This window comes from Maniola hyperantus, chromosome 2 (genome assembly GCF_902806685.2).
Source record: "Maniola hyperantus chromosome 2, iAphHyp1.2, whole genome shotgun sequence".
NCBI classification, from domain to species: domain Eukaryota; kingdom Metazoa; phylum Arthropoda; class Insecta; order Lepidoptera; family Nymphalidae; genus Maniola; species Maniola hyperantus.
Genome location: NC_048537.1, coordinates 4,577,363 through 4,604,775, shown reverse-complemented (window position 1 = coordinate 4,604,775; position 27,413 = coordinate 4,577,363). Strand labels below are relative to the sequence as shown.

The window sequence follows — 27,413 nt, the reverse complement described above, 5'->3', positions numbered from 1 at the left end:
ACTATTTACCAAACTATGTTTAATGTTTTATTTGTATTTGCTAAAATATTGCTGGCATAGAATCTGTATCTGGATATAGATTATTGCGGCTCTCCATGCTAGATCAGCGATGTAAATGTTTCACTAGATGCGGCGCGTGTACGCACGCCTGTCAATCGTAATCGTTAAAATCCGTAAATTTGAATTTAAATGTATCAAAATGCGGTGCGGAATTAATTCCACAGTGCGCGCGCTTCAATAGTTCTAGAGCTAACAGATTTTGTGGGGAAAAAACGTACGGAAATTTACTGCGGTGCGCGCTAGCTCTAAGACGCATTCAGTTTTAATTTATCACGTTATCATAATATTAGAATAGGTACCTATAGTATAGATAGCTTTAGCTATAATCTGTTCTTAACTTATAAATGTTCGTAATAACGGACTGAAAACGGGTCGGATGACTGACAGGAGTCTGGAGTGCGGACACCGATGTCCGTCGGAACATGAAACACATTGTTACTATAAGATGCCGCATATAGTGGAACATTTATATAGTTGTCCTCGGTGCTTTAACGGATCTTGTTTATCTTCAATCTTCATTCACCATCGCAATCAAAATTTATCTGACTAGATATGCATAATATATTATTTTGATGAATTAAAGGTTTTTTAGCGTTTAAACTACCGTGAGCGATTTCCATTAAAAATAATATCTGTCCCGGCTGTACTCACGTGTATAGTCGACGTTAGCCCGACTAGTTTCGAACCCATCCGGGGTCGCCGGATTTATAATTATAAAGTGAAGGTTTGTCCAGTAAAATAAAATCCATTTATCGAACAATGAGTGCTTTATTAACGAAATGTATGGTAATGTCTGTGGTGAGGTTATTGTGTTACAACCAGAACTTATAAAATAAGTTACACTTAACAATTCCGCAGTTACTGCAAATTAATTGTAACAGTGACAAATCATGTACAATTTAGTTAAACAGTGAGTACAGATTTGGATGAAACAATATTTTTACAAAACACATTACTTACTTTTTTTGCGGATGCGTCTACGCCTATGATTAGGCCTTGCATAAGAGGTAGTGTTGACTTACCTATAGAGTAATAGATGAATTTATTTACGACATAGTTATCATTAAACTGTACTCACAGAACGAAATGGAAATGTTGGAGTCCAACAGTTTATAAACAAGCATATAATTCATTGAAATTAGGTAATAAAACTAGACTACCACTAGTAGTTATTTTATTTAAAAAAATATCCTGCCACTAGTGGAAGCACAAGAAATAATGAAACTTACGTAAGTTTAGGTTGTGTTTGTTCTCTAAAACTAATTAGGTTTTTTAATTTTCAATAGTTAATATATAGTGTCCAGTATGCCGCTATAGTACTTTAGCTGATTGTTATAAACGCTCGCTCCGTGGTCTCTTCATTCAGCTTCACATACTAGACCTACGTTCGTTTCGCTACAGATGTCGCCTGCTCGCTTCGGTGCAGTCGGCCTCATAGGCTCACTACATGCATAACCTCTTTTGCGAGCTTCTGGTTTTTGCAATTTACAAAAACTAGGGATAGAGAGAAAGACAAGAGGGTAGATCTTATTTCGTTCTGGGCTACTAGTTATTGAGATAATTACACCGGCTCCGAAAGACTGTTAGACACTTCAGTAAAATTAATCCTTATCAGTTAACGAATTTACAAGCTAATAACTTGCGGTAGAAAATAATTATTTCTCCAGCCAGCACTAATAGCAGGATATTGTTTTTAATAAATGACCACTTTTGGCTCTCTATGCACTTAGTTAATCTCACGTCCAATTTTGCCTTGTTAGCCCTTATTTTAATACAAAAATAATTTCATACTTTTAGAAGAAAAAACTATACCAACTGAACAGGTACGGCGTCAATTTGTTTGAAACAGGTAAAACAATAGTAATAAATAATAATAATCGGTACAGAAAATACTTATTTATAAGTTAGTATAATAAATATAACACGAATATCAAAATAGATACGTAAGTACGATCCATATAATTTAGTTTATAGATGGCAAATATATATCGTAAATGATGTAATTAAAGTACAAGGATTATACGTACAATAAATTATATAAAAACAATTTTAGGTAAACTGTGCAATTTTATCTATTTATTATTTTATTACATGGTTACTTTATTATATAACATTTGTACATTCCAATTACATGCACGATTACTACTACTTTTATGTATTGTGAACGGATAGTTTTATTGTGGCGAAACGATTAAATATAATATGTATTATTATATTTGGCGACTTTGTTCCGCGGTGAGCAGATTGAGATGATATTTAAATGAATTAATATTTTATTTTTAAAATATAATTTTCAGTCTTAATATTTATTGATTTTTAATCAGTTCATTATAATATTGTAGGAACATGGTGTTCTTAATCGCCAAATTTATAAAAAAAAATTAAAAGAATTTTGGTCTTAACGCCATTGATGTCTTAACCACAACAAAATTTGTTTACGATAATATTATGATTCACAACACAAAACTACGATATGAATGTATGTGCCGCATGATACGCATTCTACGCAACTCATGCTCGTAACCAAAACAACTAAAATACATAAAAACTATGCCTCGAGGATAGGAATCGTGCCTCACGAACGCCGTCTCGCTCACTCACACAATCACTTAATCAGCTATTATCACGGTTTTTAGGAAAACAATACTACGTTTAATAATGTTGACAAAAATTACTAGCCTTAAAAATAAATTACGAGGACACCCGTATAATATTTAAAACGTGTTTCACTTATACAATAACATTTTAAATTTTTATTAATAGTTTTGAGATAAGAGCTACCAAATATTTTACCCTTCGCGTTCCAAATAAGCACGCATGAATCATGATCAATTTATGATCGACCGATATACTAGTGTGACTGAGGGTTGTCTCTAAAGATTTTATTTGCACGATATCATATAGTTAATATTATATTCATATATCGTGAATTGATGGACGATGGTCGAAAGTGACACTAAATGGTCCACGCGCGCTTGTTGTCAGAATCACAAACCAATCGCTCATCCGCACTGGGCTTCGTTGGCACTTGACAAGGATTGGGACTAGACAGGATTCAGGATGTAGGAACTGACTAGGATTTCAGGATCCGAGGACGCACTTGTGGGGTAAATATATATAGAAACATTACACACAATTTAGTTGTATATAACAATTAATATATAATAGGCTCCCGAATTTTTCTTGAAAATACTATAAAAAAGTAACAAGGGCAAAAATGTACTCCCAAGGAATGTAAAATTTACTGTATCCCCGAAAACCTCTATTATATTCCACTGCACACTTAACCCTACGATTGCAAAATATACTAATGTTCATTCGAACTACTAATTTTCAGATCCCCACATTACACAGGCTCCGATCTAACGCTCTCAATCTGGGGCGGATAAAATCTTTCTCAGCATTTTTTAAAAATTTATAATATCAAAAGAGTAAGTCTTGAAAAATTTTGAATTTATTTTATTTCAATAAAATAAAATAAATCCAAAGTTCTTTATTTACGTAATATAATAATTATGTAATTATATTGTTTTTCAAATTGAGCAAACTTTAGAATGGAGCCTGTTCTGTATCTGAAAAAGAAAAATAAATGTCTCAATAACAAGTGGTTAAAAGTCAGACTTTTTAGCTTTTTTAAAACAAAAAAGTAACAATTTCATTAGCATACAATAATATAATAATATACAACTCAATATGTATTTACATATACATAATATTACTATTATTAAATATACACAAATAATACTTTATATCAATTGTGTAAGTTTCCCCTCGTGGAATAGATTGTTATAAAGTTGGTTGTGAAATTGTCGCTTGCCAATATTAGCTGTAACATTAAGTACATCTTTGTTAGAGGATACCGTTCATAAAAGTGAGTGAGGTTGATTTTAATCACACAATCTGGTCTACAATTCCACTAAGCGAGAGTAAATAATATATTACATTATGTGAAACATAAATCAATATTATATTTCATTGTTCCATGAGGGCAACTTAGACATATAAATCCATTAAAACAAAATACAACGTAAAAATACTATTTGGTATATAATATAGCAGAAATCTAGCTCACATAAAATCTATCAAACCAGTATATCTATTATCTACACCGACACAGACATATTATAATCGTACACATAATAATATATTAGTCAAAATAAACCAGTCGCAAATCACAGTTGATATAAATTCTCGATTTTCACTAAGTCTTGTAATTTATATTTTAAATAGTAGTTAACACATCAATTTTAACTATTTTTAAATATATTTTAATTTAAAAAAAAGTTCAGCAGAGGAGTTAATAAATGCTTTCTGACAAATATAATAACTCTAAGATATTTCATTTACAATCATTTATCGGTATACATTTTCCAAAACTATTACAAACTTTATATGTAACATATAAAAGGTTATAATCGATATAAATATTATTCATTATTGAAGTAAACACAAGCGCACGACGAAGGATAACTAAAATATAAAGGCAGAACATCGGCTCTACCGGAAGCTTTTGTAATAAAACAGGTAAATGACAATCAATAACTGCAGTGAAATAATCAATGTACTGAGACATCGCATCGCTCCGATGCCGTGTGCGACTGTAAACCTAACCCTCAATACAAACGTTAACATTTTAAAATGTTCCACTATGACAATATATTACTGCGACGAATGAGTTACGATTTTCTGGAACATAAGGTAGACATTCATGTCCATTTTAAAACCAATTCAAAAAATATTTAATCATACTCACAGTACGAACTACGGCTATTTTAAGGTTTACGTGAGAATAATGAGCGCACTCATACAGGTGGACCGCACGGCAATACAAACGAATAAAAATTTGTTTTAATCGGTTTTATACATTTATTTTTATTATGAAGTATAAAATACTAGCGAGACAAAATCTGGTACATCGTTGTGGCGATTGCAGCTGTGTTGCTAGTAAAGAAAAATGTATGAAATCAATTCAATCATTTTTTGCGTTGCATTGCGGTCTGCCTATATGGGCACAAAAATTAAGTGTGACCAAATTGTACACGGCAACCGCAAGTAATTTCCATACGAAAAAAAAACTACTTTCTAACATAATTTTAAAGCAATTGAGGCTTGAGACGTGCGACGGTAACGTCCAACGCTCCAAACAGTTGTCATAAAAGGAACTTGTACGAAAGCGTTGACACTGTAGAGCGTCGAGTGCGCGTGTGACGTTCTGGCGCATGGCGTGCAGTCCCGTCGTGTTTTACGTCCAGGCCTAACAGAAATTAACTTGCTGAACTTAAACCTAGGCATACAATTTTCGAATCATAAGCGTCACTAAAAATTGTACTGCCTACATTGTAGTGCCACGTTTGACTCGCGCGGCGCTTCTTGCATTACGACTATTGTCAGCTACATATATCAGTTGTCGCGCAATTTGGTCACACTCCTTATCGACCACGTCTCCGACAACACCGCTATGCGGCGGCGCGTGAACTACAACAGGCGACAACTGCACATGTCCTATAACGTATAAACGGCACGCAAGCACGCAACGCGCGACATTCACGGTTCACGAACACTAACAAGTAAGCCCAGCGCCCCGCGACGCTCTGCGCGCGCCGGCTGCCCTCCACAAGGGTTCCCCGAGCGTTGTCGATACGATACACTTAATGTAAGCGAGTCTGTCGAGTGAGCGGCTCAGGTACTGGAGCGGCGGGCGCGGCGCGAGAGCCGTCGCCGTCAATGTCTTCCCGACCCGTGCTGACATTGGTTCCCCTGCCACACAATAAATATATAAATAATGTGTTTTCTGTTCTTGTATTGTTATTTTCTTTCTTGTGGTGGTACAAATAAGGTGTATAATAATAATATATACAGCATGCGTAAGTTTTATACTGTGACTGTGTCACAATCGATAAAACGGGTATAATTGGTAGCGAGCTAAAAAGATGATTGACTGATTACTGTAAATTGCATTGCTTCTCGCGCAATTCACAGAACATTTAAATTCGGGAATAAAAGTACTTAAGTGCTTTGATATCGCGAATCGCAAAAACCACGGAATCTCAAATCGCAGCGGGTGACATTTCTATGAGGTTAACGGAATTTTGTTTAGGCATCTAAAAATCAAAAGAAATTTTAAAATAAACATTTTAAATTTTCTTTTGCCGAAATAGGCAAATCAGTTCAGAAGTTCAGGAGAGTAAGGAATTCAGTGTTTCGACATAATTGTACCTACATTTTATTGAATAAATTGATTGATTGATCGATCTAAGTGCCGCGCGAACTGCGGAGCGTGCAGCCGTACAACCAGCTCAGCAAAAGCGCGTAGCGTCTGGACGCTCTCGTGCGACGGCTGCACGCTTCGCCTCACTCGGGAGCACAGCGGCCGGCAGTGGCACTCACCATGGTTCCCCCGGAGGCGCCTATATGCCGCACATGGCGGCCAGGCGCGCGCTGAGCTGCACGGGGAACTGGTCGGCGAAGCGGCGCCAGTTCTCGTCGCCCACCTGCGCCTTGAAGCCGTGCAGGATCTTGGTGAACATCTCCTTCAGGTCGTCCTTGGGGTGCGACCACGAGGCCACGGCGTCGCAGAAGAACATGAAGTCGGGCACCACGCCGCCCGGGTTCACCTGGATCATCTGGCACATGCCGCGGAACGCCGAGTCCTTCTCGTCGTTGTCGCGGATGTTGCGCAGCGACGTGCACCTGCGCCCCACACACACTCATGCCTCACGAGTTACGCTCCTCCGATATCTACTCTCAAGTTCTCATCGCTAACATGATTGCTCAGTGTTTCAATTATTTACCTACACTCATACCTTAAAATCATGATTATAAAATCAAAAAGAGTGGCATATTTTATTAACATATACAGCATGAAATTAGCATGAAAAGAAAATGAAATTAAAATATACTATGGCTCACTCAAGGAGGTTTCACGGCTCTGGGTTCTAGCCCCTTTTCGCCGTACTGCATTTGTACATTGTCAGTCATTTTATGTCATACGTGGAGACTGGAGGAGCGATGCCTTCTTGGATTAAGACGCCTTACGTCTTAAATGTAAAATTTTATTTTGGGGAAAAATGTATGTACTGAAAAGAATTGGACTAGATCTGACATTCTGGGATCAAAAACAAAAAAGACGAACAATCTTTACCTTCAATATCAAGATAATATTGCGTAAAATATTACCAAGACGTTACCAAGGTTCTGTGGATTGGATTTTAAGATATGAGTTTAGATAAAGTAGTGTATGAAACTGCATATGTATAAACTAAGTATTAAAATTAAAAACACTTGAGTGATTCTATCAAAAAACTCACCTACAGCTCTATTTTGAAACTAACTCTTGTATTTTAATAACTTCTATTAAGTAACAGTTTCATAAACTATTATCAAAGGCTGTACAGGGAATTCTGAAGCCGAAGAAGATACAGAGAAACTGTTTGAACCTTGAAGTTAGCACACGGACGCATTCGCACGCGGTATGCCTTCATGCCATGGATGGTAGATATAGAGGCGTTAATTGGTACGCTAGGTACTTTGTTTGATGTCTTTGAACTAAATTGTCTTTCATAAGAAAGTGAACATTTTATAATTTTATTCTTTTTGAAAGAAAAATAAAAAACAGCACCACAAAACAGAGAAACATAAAATAGAACGATTTTCGTCCAAAACAATTTTCCTGTAACCCCTTTGGTTGAATTCCCTATACGGCTCCAGTTTAAAGATACACTGAATTTTCATGTTTAGCGTTCGTGCGTAAAAATATTATTATGAGTTTAATTATAATTGATGGACATTACAATCTGCCGACGCGATAACAGGTCTGTCACGACAATGAAGATGCGAGTGAAGGGCATCATCGTCACCAAAAATCCTTTTATTAAAACAGAAACTTTTTGTCGAATCGGCGTTTGTAATATTGGGTATATTATCTAGGGTTAAATTTATACAGCTTTGAGCCTTTTATTTAAACGCGCTTCTATTACATCAACTACAACAAGAATAACTTAAGAAAGAAAAGGAGTATACTAATATGCATCATATTTTGTTTAATCCATTTTAAGATTTTTACATTTTTTCTTTTCTTTTCTTTTAATAACACTAATTTTCTTCCAAAAGTCAAACTGTTGCTCATTGTGATAACTCGTAGAGATTTATGAAATGAAAAATGACGCTGTTAATAAAAAACTTGACCCATATAATAAATGCAGTCTATGAAAGAATAAAAAGAATAAAAGAGCAAATTAATAATTGATCGAATGCAAATCAAAAAATACTGCACACGGTAAATCTAGAAAATAATGGATACAGTTTAATTAACGGGTACTCAGGAAGTATTCTCAAAAAAAGATAAAAGAAATGGAGAGAATAGCCTTATTATTACACTAAATATTATATATCAAAAGATATGTATAATATGGTTAAAGTGTACATAATAGTAACTAAGTGTAAAAGCAAAATAATAATATTACTTATATAGACACCGAATATAAATTACAGTCCAAACTGGAAACAAATACGGATATAAAATATAATAGAAATAATAATAATAATTTGCAAACAAAATCAACGGCAACTTTGATAACATTAAGGACGTATTTGTCTCGCAGTTTGGACAAAATAATCGATATAAAATTAGCGTTATATATATTAAGAAAGCGGATGGTGTTCAACACACATATAGTACAGCACTGAAATTAAGATGATCGAACTGAAACCACCCCTATATCGTGCCCAGTGTGTGGCTCGGGGAGGCGTCACAGTTCATGCCAACTAAACGGTAACAACTAATCGGGTAAAACAATATAATAGCAACAAGCCACGAACGAACACCATCCACGATCGAAATAATACCAACGAACAACTTATTAGATATTAAAACGTAATCGTAAATATAAAGTAATAATAAAAAAAATTTGACTACAGACCACTGGCGTACAAATTGATGTAAAACGGGTGCGACGTCGTGGGGGCACACATAACCTAGCCGACCGATAGTAATCGCTACGCGCCACAACACGACAACCGAGAACAAAACCAAGAAAACAAATCAACAAACCATTCAAAACATATCCAATTACATAATGACAGCAACAAATTAGTGTTACAAAGATAAATAATGTGAAAACAGTTCAAACTAACAGCTAGTCAAATAAATATCGGACCGCGGGCGGCCGGCACCGCCAGCCAGTACTTCCACTTTTAGGCATTTCACCCCATTTTAGAGCTACACGACTGTTAACTCTAGCTACGAATAAGGGCGTTTTTTTTATGTAGACTGAGATTTAGAGCAATTTGGGGTGTAATCGACCTTCAGGTGGTATTTTTTATACCCACCCAATGTAAATTTCTACTTTTTTTTAGATTGATCTAAGAGGATAAGCGCAAAAGGGCTAGAAAGGGCAGAATTAAAAATTTTTCACTATATGCACTGCTGAATAATTGCAATTTTATAGGTACCTATAATAACTAATTAGCTAGGTATTCCTAATCGTAATGTAATTTTTAGATTACAATTATAATAGAAGAAAATTGTAACTAAACACCTTTGTCACAAGATTCAAGATTTAAGGTCCTTGAAATAATGTACAAAACGTGCAAAAATGTTGTTAAATTTAACGTGATATAATTGCTACTGCGCCCTAAATTAGGGTATTTAAAAAAAATTGAGGGTAACACCAAAATTAAGTGGAAACTAAGTGGAAAGACTGTAGTCAGCCGCGCAAGACGTTCCGGTGTCGACCGTCCGCGCTACGCCTCTACGTCGCACGCGATGCGACGTACTCCCCACTACTCAGATGATCATAAGATGCAATGATTCAATTAGTCGTCTGCTTCGCTAGCCGTGTTATTGTAAGTTTCAAGAGCTTGTTCGACTGTTAAGTCTACATACAAGTATATAAAGGATACACATCAAACAATATATTTTCACAAACAATACAACTCAATTATTATTATAATTTGTTATATGTAGTTCAGACAAAATTGTAATCATATAATGTAGGTAATATATATGTATTCGGTTAAAAATTCTGAATTATTTAAATTGTTAACGTATTATTACAAACATAGAGAACAAATATATAATGAAAACAGAAAACCAATGTAAAGCTGTGAAGGGAAAAATATATTAAGAAATATGACTGCCACCAAAAAATCTTTAAAATTTTCTAGCAATAAACATATCATAAGAACATAAGACTGATGTTTAATATGTACTAAACATAATTTTTACTGAACGCTTGTGGTTCACTCACCTGTGTTTTCTAATAATGTTTTAGGAGTGCTTGGCCTGTTGATAATTTCTACTAGATGATTCAGTACTAATGGTATATATTTTGATGTTTCAGGACCTGAAATTGAAGTTTTAGTTTAGTTTCAGTTTCACATAATTTCAAAAACAAAAACCGATCGATGACGAATCTATAAATATCGAGCAATCGAGCAGATTGATAACTGATCGTATCTTTTAGGCAAGCGCGCTCCATCGTAGACTGCATCACCACTTGCCAGCAGGTTTGATTGCAGCCAAGCGATACTTTATAAATTAAAAAAGTCCTACCCAGTTTGATGCTAATCTCGCCGATCGCCCAGGTGGCGTTGTTGCAGACGGAGATGAGCTCGGGGTTGAGGTTCATGCCCAGAATGGGCAGGAACTCGGGGATGTAGGGCAGCACGTGCTGGAAGCACGCCTTCGTCAGGTCGCCCAGAAGTGCGAACGACGACTGCCGCACCTGCCAACGACAAACAAGGGGCATTTAGGGGGTAGAGAATTTAATTTTTATATTTCGACACCTGCAAGGAAAAACATCGTATCTCATTTTTTGTAACTTTACAGGAGAGCGCATCAAAGATTTAAAAAGCTTATTAACTGCTATTAAGCCTAAACGCTATCCAACTTTGAAAATGTTTGTCAACAAGAGAAAATCTACACCTTTGTTTAGTTTATATGTTATTATTATAAGTATTTTACAGTTTTTTGTGAGTTACAATTATTTTCCACAATATATAAACAAAATTTATAAAATGACAATGGTACTGATTCTGAGGCCAACCTAATTTTAGAGTATTCACATGCTCTTCTTACTAATGTAATATAAAAAGGACAGACACAGTTTGACAGTTTTAAATTTAATTTTTAGATGTTAAAACCCGTGATTTTAGCGCGCAGTCGCAAACCTACTGTTTAAATTTGTATTGTGCACTAAAATTTAGAGTCTTTAAATGTGAAAGTCATGTTCCGTTCCTTTTTTAGCATTATTAAAAAGAAAAGGATGCCGATACTCTAAATTTTGTTTAGAGAAAGACAACGGAATCGGTGCCATTGTAAGTCAGACATACAATTCACTGTTGTGCAGGTGCTAATATGTAGTTACAAAAAAACCAATCTATAGGGTATGAAATGTGCACATTTCATATCATTTTTTGGAAAATATCTTTGTTAATATGCCCCCATCTATCGGCCCCACTTCCCCCTACATTATTTTCAGAAATTTGCATGATATTAGAGTTGAGCGCTAAGTGCCGTCCAAGCCCTCCGCCAGTACTCTGAGCAAGTGAAGTGTATATAAAGTTATAAACTAATCAGTCAACTGAGCATAATGTACCTCGGGCATAGGATCCTGCATGCACTGGTACAAGAGTTGCATGAGGTTAGAGTTGAGCACTAAGTGGTTGATGTGTCCATCCAAGCCTTCCGCCAGTCCACTGAGCAAGTCCAGCGCCACTATCATGAAGTCCTTATCCGGCGCCTCGAACTGCTCCGGACTTTGTGTGTTGGCCTGTAACGTAGGACTCATTTATGGTATTACATACAGTGAAACGACACCCTTGACGACTGCGGACGAGCCGGCTACCTGAACAAATAATCTACTACTTAGTAATGTTAATAATGTTCTGCCTATTTCTGCTAGTCGGTATAATTCCTACCCTTTGAGCCCACATAATTACCGTACGCGGCAGAAAGTAATGTACATCGGCCTTTAGAATGACATTTCGGCTTAGTAGAGCGTTGTCTCTGTCACTCATACCTATATGACGTTTTGTCGGTCTCAACGACACAGACAATGCTCTACAAATCTGCCTGCTTCTTCTACATCGAGTACATTACTTTCTGCCGCGTACTGTATTCTATATAGACGTCTCTGTTATCCGAGTGTATGAGTATCTCTTTAGGCGCTCCGCCCACATTATACTTTTTGTAGGCCCGATAATAATCGGGCCGCCGACTTTTAACATAGATTTACTCACAATCAACTAAGAATCGAGATATTATGATATTATTACCAGATCAGTTTTTTTAAATATTTCAATTTTTAACTTTTTTAATTCGAAACCTTTTTCAAAAGTACTTATACCCAGTTGTTACAGACTTTCGAAATATATATTTTTTTAATCTACTGTGTGCATAGCCACACGCAAAAGATAGTTTTAATAGACCTGATTTTTTTACAAACATATAGTATGTCCGTGTAAGTTTCCCATTGCGTTATTTAATCTAATCAGCTGTTAATATAGTCACTTTGATGGTATTGTCTTTTAAGCACCACTCAGAATATTTAATTTTAAGCTTTCTTGTATCTGAAATAGGGTGTGAAATTCGTTATGCTAGTTAATAAAGTGGTGAAACATAATAAGAGAAATGACTCACAATGTTTTGATTTAATGTCTGTTCTATTAGTGATACACATCTCTTGAACACCGGTTCGCAGTATGGCAGGAATCCCGATTGCAATGCTGTTGCCACTGATGATAAGCACTGGAAAAAATTACGAGAGTAGAATCGTGGACCACTCGTTGGCTGTCAAGTAGTGTCATAATTTACAGACTTTTGCATGTCGAAAAGAAAGGCCCTATTTGGCGAATGGTAAAACCTAATGATCCAAGTAACATATTTAACTTTTGAAGAAAATAAGGTATACTCATTAGGACTACCATGGACAATTCGACAGATAAATTATATTTGATCACTATGGTTCTTTCCGTCGTCCTTTTAAGACATTTTTCATGCGAAAAGAATGACACTATTTTAAGACCTTGAGGCTATTGATTTAATTTTCTCCAAAGTTTGTGTATAGGTCGTAAATAGGAAATGGGCAATGCACAATATATTTTATACTAGCTGATGCCCGCGACTTCGTACGCGTGGATTTAGGTTTATACCCATGCCTATTGCCATGCAAAAAATCACGTCAATCCGTTGCGCTGTTGTGACGTGATTGAAGGACAAACCAACAAACACACTTTTGCATTTATAATATGGGTAGTTTTGTCTATTTTGCGGCCATGTACAATCGTTGTAAGACATTAATAACAAACATATAATGTACTGAGAAACTTACCTCTAAAAGTGGGAAAAGGTCTTTGTCCTCGTCTTTCAAAACATTCCATTTGGTTATGAGGGGGGGCATCAGCAGGTTGATGTACTCCTGCTTGTTGAGATGGTGGCCCACGGAATCGGCCAGCGTGCCGATCGCGTCGTACAGTATGAGCAAGTTCTTGTGCTGGTAGCGGCTGAAGGCAGACACGAGTGTCTGCAGGATGTGGCCCAAGTACGGCACCAGCTCCGTGCAAGCCTCTTCCTCCAGCGTGGCAAACGCCGAGCACGCTGCCTCTTGCACGCGCTTGTTGTTGTCTAACACTCGTTTTAACAGCTGTAACAACAAATGGTCGCGTGTATTCTGTGTGATTTGTGAAAGGTGGTTTCGAGTTGTGCACCTAACCAAACAAGCCAATTTGATCCAGATGGACACAATAGCCAAAGAAATTTTAGATTTAAAAATGTATGCAGCTTAAAACGCTAGTTCATATCCACTGTCTTGTTAATTTATTTTGCAATCAGAGAAACATAAAATTCCACTCATGTTTTTTTTAAAAAAGGTCTGTAGGTTACACATTATCATGATTTGAAAATGGACAATAATTTTATTAGCCACCAGTCAGCACCATAAAAGTAGAAACATTCGGCAACAACGGCTTAACGTTTTTCTGGAGCGCCTTATTAGCTTCGTACAAATTCTTTTTACCTTTGCATTCTGCCCCTTCAAGGGCTAGTCATAATTCACGACTGAGATCTCGCTCTTCCTCCGTGGCTTCCTGCTTGGCACCTGTTTGGTTCGAGCCGCTACTTTCCGCCTCTTACGACAAGTGTGCGCGAATCTCCCTAGCCGGTTCACTATTACTACAATGGTACAAACCTCAGCCATGACAGGGCGCAGGTAGAGGTCGTGCGACTGCGACACAATCCAGTGCGAGTAGCGCGACAGAGTCCAGCAGGTGATGGCGCGCACCAGCGCCTTGCGCTCGCCCAGGCAGCACACGAGGTACGGCACCAGGTCTGGCAGCTGCGGCACCATGCCGCCCATGCAGCCGTCCGCCACCGCGCCCAGCGCCAAGATGCCCGACTCCTTGATGACCCAGTCGTCGTGAAACAGCGTCTCCTTGAGGATGGGGAAGAGCACGGGCAGCAGGTCGGCGCCGAACACGTTGGCCAGCACGTCGAGCGCGGCCGCGCTGCACTTGCGCAGGTTCCAGTCCGACAGCGAGCCGTCGTCATCCGCGCCCTCCTCCTCGTCGTCCGACTCGCCGCCGCCCGACATGTTGCTGTCGCCCGCGCCCGCTGCAACGACACCATCTCGTTCTAACACCACGGTGTCGTATGAAATTGCGAACAAGTGCGAACACGTACGAAAAGGTACGAATGATCCTAATCCTATAACTACTAACGCTCACACTGGATGCTGGATACTGGATAACGTGTTCGCACGATCAAATTTCGTACAAAAACGCATGCAAAGTGAGCGCGGCGCAATACACAAATGCATCTCATTTCATAACACAATAGTTATTATGTTACAATTACAAGTTGCAATAGACACACTTTAATACCCAAGCCATGTATTGAAAAGCGCATGTAACACGTCCTAAATAAAAATTAAAGTAATTGCGCCCATTTACTCCAGCCGCACGCCATAAAACAAAATTTAATTGAATTGAACATTAAACTCTCTACGCTTTCTACAATACTCACTGACAAGGAGTATTAAACATTTTTGGGGTGGAACCTGGCATACCTACAAGTTCGCCATTTTGAAAAACCTCATTTCGTCGGCCAGTGGTACAACATGTGCCAATCGACGGGTAAGTGATTAGAATCAGAAAGCATTCGGTGATGAAATGTCTTCTTCTTCTTCTTCGCTCTGGGCTGGTTTCCGCACTTAAACGTTTCCGTCTGTTGTGCGTGCATTGCCCCTCCCCGCTGAAGTTGATGAAATGTCGTAAGCATGTACTTTCTGAGATATTTGAGTTTAAAACTGTAGAAAACTAAGCCATTAAAAATATTTTTCTATGACTTTATATATCTCAAAAAGTATATCACTTACATTTCATTTCTGAACACTTTTTGATTGAAATCTCTTAGTCTATCGATTTACGCATTAATTATATCACTGGTCACTGAAACGAGGTTTTTTCAAAATGGTGGACTTGTGGGTATGATAAAAAGGTTCACTGCCCTTTGTACCTCAAATACAATACTAAACTTTGCGCACTCAGTACATAAATATCTGTTAACCTCAAGTGCAGTAATAATAAACACAACAAAATATGTGTTTACAAATGAGCAAAAGAAAGACACTTATTTAAACATTAAATTTTCCATAATATGTGACATTGTAATATACTTAATGATCTATTTTATAATCTTGCAATAACTTAGATTCCATGTCACGTTGCTATAAAGGTCAAGTACATAAAACAGCTAAAAGATAATGTAATTTAGTTTAATAATAATTGTAACATCTCTAAATAGATTTTATCTATGTACTATGTACCATGATTGATCTTTAAACTGAGACACGTTTTTTATTTTATATTTTAAAAGTACATATTAGGGATAGGGAAGTGAATTTTTGAAATCTTCACTCCTATTGGTCAATCAGCACGTTTCCACAGCATGCACCACTCGTCTACTACACTTATTTTTTCATTTCGCGACCTCGCTATATCTGTTTTGATCGCATGAACATCCGCACTGATTATTGCGGATGCGGATGCAGATGTTCAAATCGATGCGGAAGCTCCGCAATGGCCGATATAAATGCAAATAATAGCAACATCCCAACTCTGTATGTTCAAAGTTTATATGTTCTCGATTTTTTTAATTCTGATACAAGTGAACCCTCTTCCATGTTAGACTGCAACATCACTTACCACGAGGTGAGATAGCAGTCAAAGGCTAACTTGTATCAGAATACAAATAAAATGACAAACCTAAGTCAGTGGGAATGTGGCCCAATGAGTGCAAGGATTTCACAATAAACCTTACCATTATGTTTGATGGTGTGCGAACGTGGCTTATGGAAGCGCGGGCGGATGTCAGACTCGCGGTCGGGCTCCGCGTCGTCGGCGTCGTCGTCGCGGTCGCCGCGAAGCAGGATAACGTCCATCTCCGAGTAGCGCATGCCGCGCACCAGCACCGGCAGCAGCGCGGGCAGGCGCGGGCCCAGCACCTGCCACAACCAACACAGAATAGCCCTCTAGCAAGTAGATGCGCGAGGAATGAGACAAGGAGTCAACCCTCTAACCCCATAGTAATCATCAAGGGCCAATCATTAAAAAACACACAATATTTTGTAATTTTATTTTTTAGGAAACCTCACCTCAAACGGAAAAAGGAACCCTTATAGCAGTCTTTTTGGAGATGCCATCCCTTTACAAGTTAAATATTCTGGGGGGTTTTAACGAAATTTGGTACTATGAGATAGCTTGCATCCCTGATCCCATGAATTATGGCTACTTTTTGATCCTGAAAAACAAAGTGCTCCCACAGGATTTTCAAAAACCTACATCCACATGGATGAAGTTGCAGGCATCATCTAGTTTTTTATTATGAGACCAATATTGATCGAAATGTCAAGAAAATTAAACCCGCGAATAGGAAAGAAAATCATATGGAGTTTCATTCCCAAGATATTGATGTCTTTTGGAGAATAGAGAAGATTGGAGTATCCAGACCGACCAACAGACAGACACAGACAGACAGACAGACAGATGGACAGACAGCAGAGGCTTAGTAATAAGATCCCATTGACATCCATCACCCTCCCTTTATTGTAATTTAGAATTACACATGCTTACCTCTCTGCATACATTTTGTTCTGCAAGGGATAACCAAAATTCACACGCCTCTAATGCTACTCCTTCCTCAGGATCTTGTGTGCGCAGTAACATGTACTGAAAGAAATAATAAACTTGTTTCAAAATCTGTATAGTAAGTATAATCTATAATATTTATATCCCTTATATGATTTTTTAGTTTTTAAAAATTTCTGTCCATCTTTTGACCAGTTAAAAAATAGAGGCTTGTTAATTACTTTCAATGCAATCCACAGTACAGAAATCTTCTAATGTTCTTTGTAGCTTGACTAGTAAAATATAATGTAGCTTACTTCTCAAGATTTGAACATTATAGAGCCGGACTACCCAATAAATATTGGTTTTATTTTAAGGAGGGCAGTGAAGAAATTATAAAAATCAAATAAAATATTTTCAAAATTGAATTACCTCAATAATGCTTGGTAAATGTGGTATGAGTCTATCCAGACGAACTTCTAATAACAATACCAAGGCATGACACACATTTTTCCTGACATCTGGGTCCTCGTCTGCTGCTAAGTGAAATAAGTTCTACAAAAAACCAAAAAAAAACAGTATTATGAGAGTGAAGCTATTAGAACGTGATATACTCGTATGTAAACTCATTACATCTAAAGTGAAGAAAGAATAAAATAGCGTTCTATATTTGTAAGTCTGTCACTTATGAGTTGTCGTTATTGTTGGAAAAAGTGTCTTTCTGTTAAAATAATAAATTATATTTTATGTATTTATCAAGATTGAGTTTATTGGGCGATCCACCTCCTGATCATAAATAGAAGCTTGTTGATTGATAAACATACAAAAGACTTGGTTGAGAGAAATTTCAATTTAACAATTTATAATAGAACTAGCTTATGCTCGCGACATCGTTCGCGTAGACTACACAAATTTCAAACCCCTATTTCACCCCCTTACGGGTTGAATTTTCAAAAATCCTTTCTTAGCAGATGTCTACGTCATAATAGATATCTGCACGCCAAATTTCAGCCTGATCAGTCCAGTAGTTTAAGCTGTGAGTTGATAGATCAGTCAGTCAGTCACCTTTTCCTTTTACATATTTAGATAAAAGAAAAGTAGGATAGGTGTCAGAGTCCTATCCGCTTCAAATTATCCCAAGGTCTGCATTTTATAAAAGTCGTTGTTGTAACCTTAAAAATAAAAGAAGGGTGCCCACTACTTACCTCTATAAACGAATCAATATGTAACATCAGAGCCTGTGTTCGGCCCATAATGAAGTAGTTGACACAAGCAATTGCATGACATCTTATCTTAGGTGACGAGTGCCGAAAGAATTGTAAGAATTTTGGTATTAACACATTTAAAGGTCTATTAAGTGCATCACTGTCCAGTAGCTCAGCTGTATCTTCACAAATTTTCTGTAGTGCTCCAAATGCTCCCTAAAGATAAATTATATAAAACCATAGGTTATTGAGGATTAACACATTATAAATATTAAGTGAGAAGACACAAATAATACTGACTTGTGTACAGAAATTAAACATATATTTCTTACCTCGCACACATTGTAATCCTGAGAATCAAGCATTGAACATAATGCTGGTAGAAGTTCTGGCCAAGATGTTAGCTCTCCTTTACTAGCGATGGTTGTGATAATAATGCCTACTGTTGCCCTGATCAATGGTGAAGGGTCTCCTACGGCGGACAAGCACTCCCGCTTGATAAACTCCGCCACTTCTGGCAAAAAGCTATTGTAACGAGCTTTGACATTGTTCTTCAAAATCAAACCACTCAGTGACCTCGTTGGCTCCTCCTCAGACACCAATTTTGTCAAAACAAAAATTAGGTAATTATTAAAATCAGGATACTTGTTCAATTCTTCCAATTTCTGAGATAACATTGTTATGGAAATCGAAAGCTGTCAATGACTGTCATGTCGGAAAAATCGATTTTATTAGGAGCGTGGATATAACGAATTCCTACTTATCAGTGAAATATATAAATAAACAAAGCTAGTTATTGAAATAAAACAAAGCAATAACATACAAATTTAGCACCAAGCGGGTAAATTACACAAAAAACATCCACGCCGTTAAGTTGAAAATCGTAAAAGGATACTTGTTGAACTGCTCTTTGTGTAGCAGTGTTTGGTGATTGGGACTCCTTAAGAAGTGTAAGTATTTGTCTTAATCCTTCTTGTTCAGGTTTCCACTCCATTTTCATAATAATTCTACGAAAATGCCTATATTTTATTCGGTCTTGTACAGATCAACCATGCCAAAATTTGACGATTTTTGAGTTACCAGTTACACCACTTTACCAACAGTTACCAGTTTAAAAAAGGAAGCAAAATGCTGTAGAGTGCAACAAGGCTATCTTGACGCGTGGCGAAAATCGGAACTAACGTTGCCGTCAAGTGTCTCCTTATTTCTATGAAATATTCTTTCTCGCACTGCACCAAGCAGTATAGCAGCGCTCTCTTTGCTGTCGCACTGTACTGTCGTCACGGGTAACTTTGTAAGCGTGTCAATTTTCAACCCATAGAGATAGTTTCAACCGTATGCGTATTGTGACAATAGGTACCTACCATTTTGTATTCCGTCATCAGTATCGACCATAGGGGTGCAACTCCAGAACATTAAAAAATCTCAAATTGAAATTCGCTTGTGGTGCCATCTAAGCGCGAGCACGGCTAAACAAATAGATAACAGTTTACAAAAGACGTCAACAGATGGCGGGCACATTGCTGTAATTTTAATGACATTAATAAATTATAACCTCTGTGATTATAACCAACTTTTCATGTTTTCGTGTGCTGTAGTAAATATTTATATTTCTGTTAAATTTATCTGACCCTGCTTTAATAACAGGACTCTGTAGTCTGTATTTCCTTTCACCACCTCGATAACTATATTCTAAGGATTGATTTACGGACTCGATTCATGCCTGAACGACTGACCACGGCTACGGATTACGGACTTGTTTTTGCTTTGTGAAAATATGATTTTTCTGTGAATATATTTGTGCAGAAAAATGCCACGGAGATCTCGATGTGTGTCTGGATGTGACTAATTCGGTAAGTATAAAATCAGCTCACTCGTAATCTAACTCAAAATTACTTTAATGAGTCAAACTCTGTGCACCATTAAGGCACCATTAGGACATTAGGTATTTTATCATGATACTAGGTATATAATTCCTGCGATTTCGTCCGCTCGAAAAAACTATTTTAGAAATCCCGTGAGAAGTCCAATTTTCCGGGATAAAAGTGGCCTACAAGTTACAACCGTCTGATGCAAGCTATCTCTGTACCAAACAGATCATCTGTTTGGTACAGAGATAGCCTGACCACCACTTTGTCTACGTGGATTTAGGGTTTTTGAGAATCCCATGGGAACTGTTTGATTTTTCCAAGACAAAAGAAGCCCATGTCCTTACCTGGATGCAAGCTATCTCTGTACTAACTTTCATCATATACGGTTACACAAATTTACTGTAAAAAGCTGGCATACAGACAGGTTGACACACTTATGCATTTATAATATTTCTGTGGATTATTAACTACCTACTAATTCTGTAATTTTTTTGTTTTGTAATTAAGTGTACTTACAACATTTCTTTTGAACTTTATTGACTAAGTTATTTTTATATTATAGGTATCAACTATCAACTAATTAAGTACAATAAGTAAGTATAGACTAATGCATATTTTATGTTACTATTTTTTCAGATGTTTGCATGGCTTTCCAAAACCTGGCTACTCCTCTCTATGAAACCATTTAAACAATGAAAAGAGATAGTAGGACAACATTTAGAAAGCAAGACTGATGATGAAATACACTCGGCGTCAAAAAAATCGCACCTTTCAAAAAATCTACTTCAAACAATTTTAAACCTTATTTGACATCAATAATGAGGGTCATGTTGGGTATCATTTGAAAGGGGATGAAATGGAGAGCACAAAAACAATTCAATTGATTATTTTTCTTTTACTGGAAGAGCACAAAAAAAGAAGAAGAAAACACTTACAATTTTGCTTCTTAAGACAGCCGCTAGTTGCGCTACCTTTTGTAGGTATAAAATGGTCAATACAGGTACAATCGGGGTCATTCGCTATCTAACCGTTGAAGTGGACACACGAGAAGCTCATTCCCAAGAAAAATACCTTTGAAGATGGATACCACTATTGATGAGGCCGCCCAAGTGATTGCACTACTGCAATCAGGCATGCGGCAGTGTGATGTCGCTCGGCAACTCAACTTGAGCCGTTTTTCGGTTCGAAGAGTGTACCAGCGTTTCCTGGAGACCGGTGGCTTCGTCCGAAGACATGGGTCTGGTAGACGTCGCTGCACCTCGGAGAGAGACGACCGATTCATCGTAGTGACGTCTTTGAGAAATCGGTTCTTAAATGCTGTTGAGTTGCGACAGCAGCTCCAGACAACTAACAGAAGAACTGTGAGTGTGTCTACGGTTAGACGAAGACTGAGGGAGAAGAAAATAGCGCCGCGAAAAGCTGCTACGGGTCCCAAATTGACCGCAGAGCATCGGCGAGCCCGCTTGCAATTCGCTCGCGAACACGTCAATTGGACCCTCGAACAATGGAAAGCTGTTCTCTTCTCAGACGAGACGAGAGTGTGCCTTTTCTGCAACGACAGACGCAAAAGAGTGTACAGAAGACAGGGTGAACGATTCGCCCAAGCCTGCATCCAGGAGACGGTGGAATATGGAGGCGGTTCTTGTATGTTCTGGGGCGGCATGTCTGCCGACGGCAAAACCGACCTTGTTTGCGTCTCCCGGGCTCGAGGTGCTCGCGGGCAAGGGTCACTGACTGCTCACCGGTACATCACAGAGATCCTGGAAGAACATGTGGTCCCCTATGCCAGTTTTGTTGGCGAGGGGTTCATGTTGATGCACGACAACGCTCGCGCTCACACTGCAATTATTGTGCGCGAGTACCTTCAAGAGGTTGGGATCTCTGTCATGCACTGGCCAGCAAGAAGTCCAGACCTGAACCCGATTGAGCACCTATGGGACCATTTAAAACGCAAGGTTCGGTCTCGTGATCCCGCTCCTACGACTCTCCAGGAACTTAAAGATACTGTTATTGAGGAATGGAACACTATCCCTCAAGAAGACATTTTAAAATTGATAAGATCCATGAGGGATCGTATGGAAGCCGTCATCAGGGCAAGGGGGGGTAACACTAGATTTTAGATTATTTTTAAGATCATTTTTTGTATTCTTTTTTGTATAATTAATCTGTTTTAAATTAAGGCTTAATTAAGGATTTTTACTGTTTCATAAACTTCTTTTTTTGTGCTGTTCCAATAAAAGAAAAATAATTAATTGAATTGTTTTTGTGCTCTCCATTTCATCCCCTTTCAAATGATACCCAACATGACCCTCATTATTGATGTCAAATAAGGTTTAAAATTGTTTGAAGTAGATGTTTTGAAAGGTGCGATTTTTTTGACGCCGAGTGTATATACCTAGTTACGAATTGTCAAATTTGCAATCACCAGTTTGAAGATCGTTGAAATACACCAGTTGTGGTAGTAATATGAAAGTTACGAAAAGTAAATAACCAAAAATTTTGGATTTGAGCGATACCAATCTCGTGGGTCTTGAATTTGGGTATGTATTTTATGTACCTAGTTACGAATTTATGAAAATAAAATACTTTATAAAACCTTAAAACCTTTTTATTTCTAGGTATAGTGTTTTATAATTTAGTATCTTAAAGAGTCAGTCTTGTATTATATATTTTTAAACATGTTTTAAACAAACGTTAATGGAATTATTGATATTTTTTTAAAACATGTTCAAAAATATAAAATGTGCTAGTAAAGTACTTTTATAAATAGCATTTAAATTTTCGCGCTCTCGCACGCCTAGCGCGCTATTAGTGCCCTCTAGATGTGAGCACACGCGTAACTTTGAAAAATAAATCTTAAGTCGCACATCTATCTCTACTAGTAATATAGTAGATAATCTATGGTATCGACTAATATCTCGTCCACTCGTCGTCCTAACCCTAGATGATTGACATGCATTTGGTATCCATCCAGGAACAGGTACCTGGATTGTAGACTGAGTAACCCTAGAACTAGAACCTAGAGCCGTAAAATGAGTTTTAAAAAATGTACCTAGCCTGTGGTGTCAATTCAAAAAGACTAGAATCCAGAGCCGTAAAGCCAGCTCAAACAAAAATTTGGTGCACAGAGTAAAAGTTTTACATACTTTTTTTTATAATTGGTGTTAACTGTCAGTGTCAACGTCAAGCCAATTTCTTTTTGGTCAAGCGTCAAAAAATAGAAATATTTGTTTTGTTTACCTTGTTTTAAAAATTAATTAATTTGTATTGTAAATTATTACTAAAATGCCAAAAATTAAAGCTGAGAAGAAATCTAGGATTCATAATGAAGTTGCTAAGCAAGGTTTGTAATATCTTTATAGGTTATGAAGGTGGTTGTATTTCTCCAAATTTTATTTTCCCTAATGTATTTATTCTAGGAATCCAGTTTAATAAAGATTTCGGCCAACATATATTGAAGAACCCTCTCATTATAACATCAATGTTAGATAAAGCTGGGTTAAGGCCAACAGATGTTGCTCTTGAGATTGGACCTGGTACTGGTAACATGACAATAAAGATGCTAGACAGAGTTAAGAAAGTCATTGCATGTGAAATTGATACAAGGTAGTTATTTTTAAGCAACTTTTTTTTTGTTATAAGATTGGCTTTGAAATGTTAATTTCATGATATAGGTATACAATACTTTTCCTAGATTATCTCTAACTATAATAAATACCAAGTTTATTTTTCATTGTAATTTTTTAGGTTAGTTGCAGAACTTCAGAAGCGTGTTCAGGGCACACCATATCAAGCAAACCTTCAAATATTGGTTGGAGATGTTTTAAAAATGGAATTGCCATTTTTTGATATCTGTGTTGCCAATATACCATATCAGATCAGCTCTCCTTTAGTTTTCAAGTTGCTACTCCACAGACCATTCTTCCGATGTGCTGTTCTAATGTTTCAACAGGAGTTTGCCCAGAGACTGGTTGCCAAGCCAGGGGATAAGTTGTACTGTAGGTTGTCAATAAACACCCAGCTGCTGGCAAGAGTTGATATGCTAATGAAGGTATGAATGAGAGTTTTACTATGAGCCAATTAATTTTATTTTTTAAGAAAAGAAATGAACCTTGCTTTGCTTAAATCTGAATTGGTCACACAACAGTAGTACCAATGTTATTGTTTATAGCAGACAGTGACAACCATTTTAATTAAGGTTTCCCTACAATGCAGCAGTTTAATAAATAGTAAATACATACTACAGAAAAGTTTGATCAATTTATTAATTTAAAACTGTCTTGCATTTCATATCTTTTATTATATCTTTGGTGCAGGTTGGAAAGAATAATTTTAGACCTCCACCTAAAGTGGAGTCAAGTGTAGTGAGGATAGAGCCCCGGAATCCACCTCCACCAATTAACTTCGTAGAATGGGATGGACTCACAAGGATAGCATTTGTGCGCAAGAACAAAACTTTATCTGCTGCCTTCAAGCAAAACACAACAATGGCTGTCCTTGACAAAAATTATAGAGTTCATTGCTCATTGAATAACAAGGTAGAATCATTCACTTATATCTATGAGTTAATTATTATAAATGATTTAAACCTGGCTATGCTTTGTGAGTCACCACTAAACATAGTGAACACAACTTGTGACTCAGTCTGATATTAGTTATTAGGGAAGCAAATTATTCCTGTTCCTATAGGAACTTTAAGATAAAAAGTATGTATAAATGCTTACGCATACATATGTAGAAATGCAATGTGTGAAAATTCCAAATCAATTGACCGACTACCTACTTTTCGAGTTTTGCAGACAAACAAAAGCTGAATATTATTACAAAAGTATATAAGTATAGGGTTATAATAATTTATTAGTTCAATTACAACTTTATAAGGTCTGTGTAATCTCTTTTCTAGGAAATACCAGAAGATTTTGACATAAAAGAAAAATTACAACAGATTTTGTTGCAAGCTGAGGCTGATCAATTTAGAGCAAGAACAATGGATATTGATGACTTCATGAAATTGTTACATGCATTTAATTCGGAAGGAATACACTTTGCATAACAGAAAATGAGTTTATTTTCAATAAATTCAATTAAATATACAGTGCCAAATTATCTACTTTCTTTATACATAACATTATTATCTACTTTGTAAAGACAGATTTGCTGAAACCCCTGTCAGCATAGTCAGAATCGTTGCTACGCTCAGACTTGAATGGAAAACCAGGTTGTCCAGGTAGCACCATTGGTTTAGTTTTTGTGATTCTCCATCCTCCTTTTTTAGTCCAGTCCTATTAAAATTAATAAAAGTATGATTTATTTAGTCATCTAGACACTAATGTAGTTTCAAGTTAATATTAACTTTTCATAAATCTGTCAATTATAAATGGAAAAACATAGTTTTTATGATTGTTTTAACACCTTAATGTTATATTTTAATATGAAAGTCACTTTTTAACATGAACACTTACACTAAGGACTAAGATATAGTATAGATAGATTGGATTATTTTTCAGCAAAAAGTATAAAATATAATCATTATTCAGGCTAGTCTTTCATACTTACATTTCCTTGATATTTAAAATAGTAATGGATAAACAAAACACCAACACTAAACAAAGCTAGTTTTCCTGCGATGTATCTGTAATCTGCTGCACGCTGCTGTCCCTGTGGCAAAATATTTTTATCATGTAATGATAATACAAAGCAAAAGAGAATGTTTCCTCAGTTATCAATTTGAAAAAAGCTATCAAGAAGAAAGATTATAATATTATCTTGTACCAATGATAATATCATAATGGGGCCAATTCTTTTGTGCACAATCTCTAAACTAAACAAAATTAACAGGTTAAATTTAGTGCTATCCTTTTCCGCAAGCAACATTATGAAAGGAATAGCAATAGATTTAGACATGTCTCTTTAGTTTAGAGATTGTATACAACAGAATTAGCAACATTATTATACTATATAATAATATTCTGTAATAATATTATGTAAATTTGCAATCCAAAAGACTAAACTACTGTGTTTGGGTAACAATTCCTAGATAGCTATCTCTTCTGCTCTTCTGCATTAAGTGTCTTCAGTCTTATCAACATAAACAGATTTATAGTTTACCATAAAAGTACTGTTTTCATACCAGTAAGGTTATTATTGTGGCTAATTCCGTTGTACACAATCTCTAAACTAAACTAAAATGACACGCCTAAATCTATTGCTATCCCTTCATAATGTTGCTTGCGGAAAAGGATAGCACTAGATTTAGACCTGTTAATTTAGTTTAGTTTAGAGATTGTGTACTAGAGAATCGGCCTCATTGTTATGTAATCTTACCAATACAGGAGCAAGCTTGTTGTATAATACATCCAGGGGTTTACGATAGAAACGACGTATAGGATTAGTACGCTCCCTCCAGTATTCTTCAACATGTACAGGCTCATTTGAAGCTAATATTTGGTCTTTTAGCCATTGCTTTCGCCATGCCCTTTCGGCATCAGTCATACCTATACATCTCTCTCTTTCAGATGCCACACGACCAGCAATGGTCATGGGCTTGACCCCTGCTGTTTGAGCCATTTTATTGCCTTTAGCAGTAACTAATATTTATTTTGAAACCCACTTCGCTATTGGAAAAAATATCAATAAGACTTTAAAATAACATGACAAATTGACAATTTGCAGGAATTTGATGTTAAAAGTACTCTGTGAATTTGACCTTAGAATGTAGTTCTTTTAACTGGTTTTACGACTCTGGGTTCTAACTTCTAACCTTAAAAGAGGACAGATCGAGACGATAATCCGACCAAAGAGCATAATAAATTTCACATTAATTTGACAGTTTTTCCATCATTTTTTACTGTTTTTTTGCTTTTTAGCTCTGGACCCTAGTAATTTTAAGCCTTGATTTGACAGTTGAAACTTGAAGGATAAGTACTGTTGACATCACAAACCTCAGCAGAACTGAGTTGGGCATTTATAGAGATTAAAAGAAATAGTAAGAAACCTAGAAACCAGAGCCGTAAAGCCAGTTGGAAAAAAAAGTATATTTGGCGCGATATGGGTGTACTACGTACCTACCTAGTAGTACTTCATGAGTACTACTTCCAACTTCTTTGGATATTATGATATATAGGTACATTAGGCCTTAAAAGACCGGGCCGTTATC

At 36.7% G+C, this 27,413-nt stretch overlaps 3 protein-coding genes across 4 annotated transcripts; 1 reads left to right on the top strand and 2 right to left on the bottom strand.

Annotated features, from left to right (window-relative positions):
- Window positions 1-808: 808 nt before the first annotated feature.
- On the bottom strand, window positions 809-19,470 carry Tnpo (transportin 1). Of its 2 annotated transcripts, XM_034981823.2 has the most exons (15): window positions 19,282-19,470; window positions 18,719-19,051; window positions 18,387-18,602; window positions 17,614-17,736; window positions 17,188-17,283; window positions 16,376-16,559; window positions 14,247-14,668; window positions 13,392-13,703; window positions 12,701-12,808; window positions 11,658-11,831; window positions 10,613-10,784; window positions 10,308-10,403; window positions 8,979-9,054; window positions 6,448-6,750; window positions 809-5,817 (listed from the first exon to the last, which is right to left on the bottom strand). In XM_034981823.2, the coding sequence occupies exons 1-14, from the start codon at window positions 19,384-19,386 to the stop codon at window positions 6,468-6,470; spliced, it is 2,700 nt and encodes an 899-aa protein (XP_034837714.1). In that variant the 5' UTR covers window positions 19,387-19,470; the 3' UTR covers window positions 809-5,817; window positions 6,448-6,467. The 2 variants fall into 2 exon arrangements, with proteins under 2 accessions (XP_034837714.1, XP_069358522.1); XM_069502421.1 differs by lacking the exons at window positions 809-5,817; window positions 8,979-9,054 and having other exon boundaries at window positions 6,545-6,750.
- Window positions 19,471-23,435: 3,965 nt separating this feature from the next.
- LOC117993965 (probable dimethyladenosine transferase) lies at window positions 23,436-25,310 on the top strand. The gene is made up of 5 exons (XM_034981845.2): window positions 23,436-23,600; window positions 23,677-23,863; window positions 24,005-24,308; window positions 24,574-24,795; window positions 25,161-25,310. The coding sequence occupies exons 1-5, from the start codon at window positions 23,543-23,545 to the stop codon at window positions 25,308-25,310; spliced, it is 921 nt and encodes a 306-aa protein (XP_034837736.1). The 5' UTR covers window positions 23,436-23,542.
- On the bottom strand, window positions 25,308-26,978 carry ND-B17 (NADH dehydrogenase (ubiquinone) B17 subunit). The gene is made up of 3 exons (XM_034981863.2): window positions 26,582-26,978; window positions 25,814-25,915; window positions 25,308-25,539 (listed from the first exon to the last, which is right to left on the bottom strand). The coding sequence occupies exons 1-3, from the start codon at window positions 26,822-26,824 to the stop codon at window positions 25,393-25,395; spliced, it is 492 nt and encodes a 163-aa protein (XP_034837754.1). The 5' UTR covers window positions 26,825-26,978; the 3' UTR covers window positions 25,308-25,392.
- Between the last annotated feature and the right edge of the window lie 435 nt (window positions 26,979-27,413).

Coding starts and splice junctions, on each gene's coding strand:
- Tnpo (XM_034981823.2), bottom strand. CDS start 19,386: ATGAAAATGGAGTGGAAACCTGAACAAGAAGGATTAAGACAAATACTT. Junction 14,669..16,375: donor GCACACCATCAAACATAATG/GTAAGGTTTATT, acceptor GTGTCGTTGCAG/CGGGCGCGGGCGACAGCAAC. Junction 12,809..13,391: donor ACCTTTTCCCACTTTTAGAG/GTAAGTTTCTCA, acceptor AATTTTTTCCAG/TGCTTATCATCAGTGGCAAC.
- LOC117993965 (XM_034981845.2), top strand. CDS start 23,543: ATGCCAAAAATTAAAGCTGAGAAGAAATCTAGGATTCATAATGAAGTT. Junction 23,864..24,004: donor GCATGTGAAATTGATACAAG/GTAGTTATTTTT, acceptor GTAATTTTTTAG/GTTAGTTGCAGAACTTCAGA. Junction 24,796..25,160: donor ATTGCTCATTGAATAACAAG/GTAGAATCATTC, acceptor TCTCTTTTCTAG/GAAATACCAGAAGATTTTGA.
- ND-B17 (XM_034981863.2), bottom strand. CDS start 26,824: ATGGCTCAAACAGCAGGGGTCAAGCCCATGACCATTGCTGGTCGTGTG. Junction 25,916..26,581: donor ACAAGCTTGCTCCTGTATTG/GTAAGATTACAT, acceptor ATTTTGCCACAG/GGACAGCAGCGTGCAGCAGA. Junction 25,540..25,813: donor ATTTTAAATATCAAGGAAAT/GTAAGTATGAAA, acceptor TAATTTTAATAG/GACTGGACTAAAAAAGGAGG.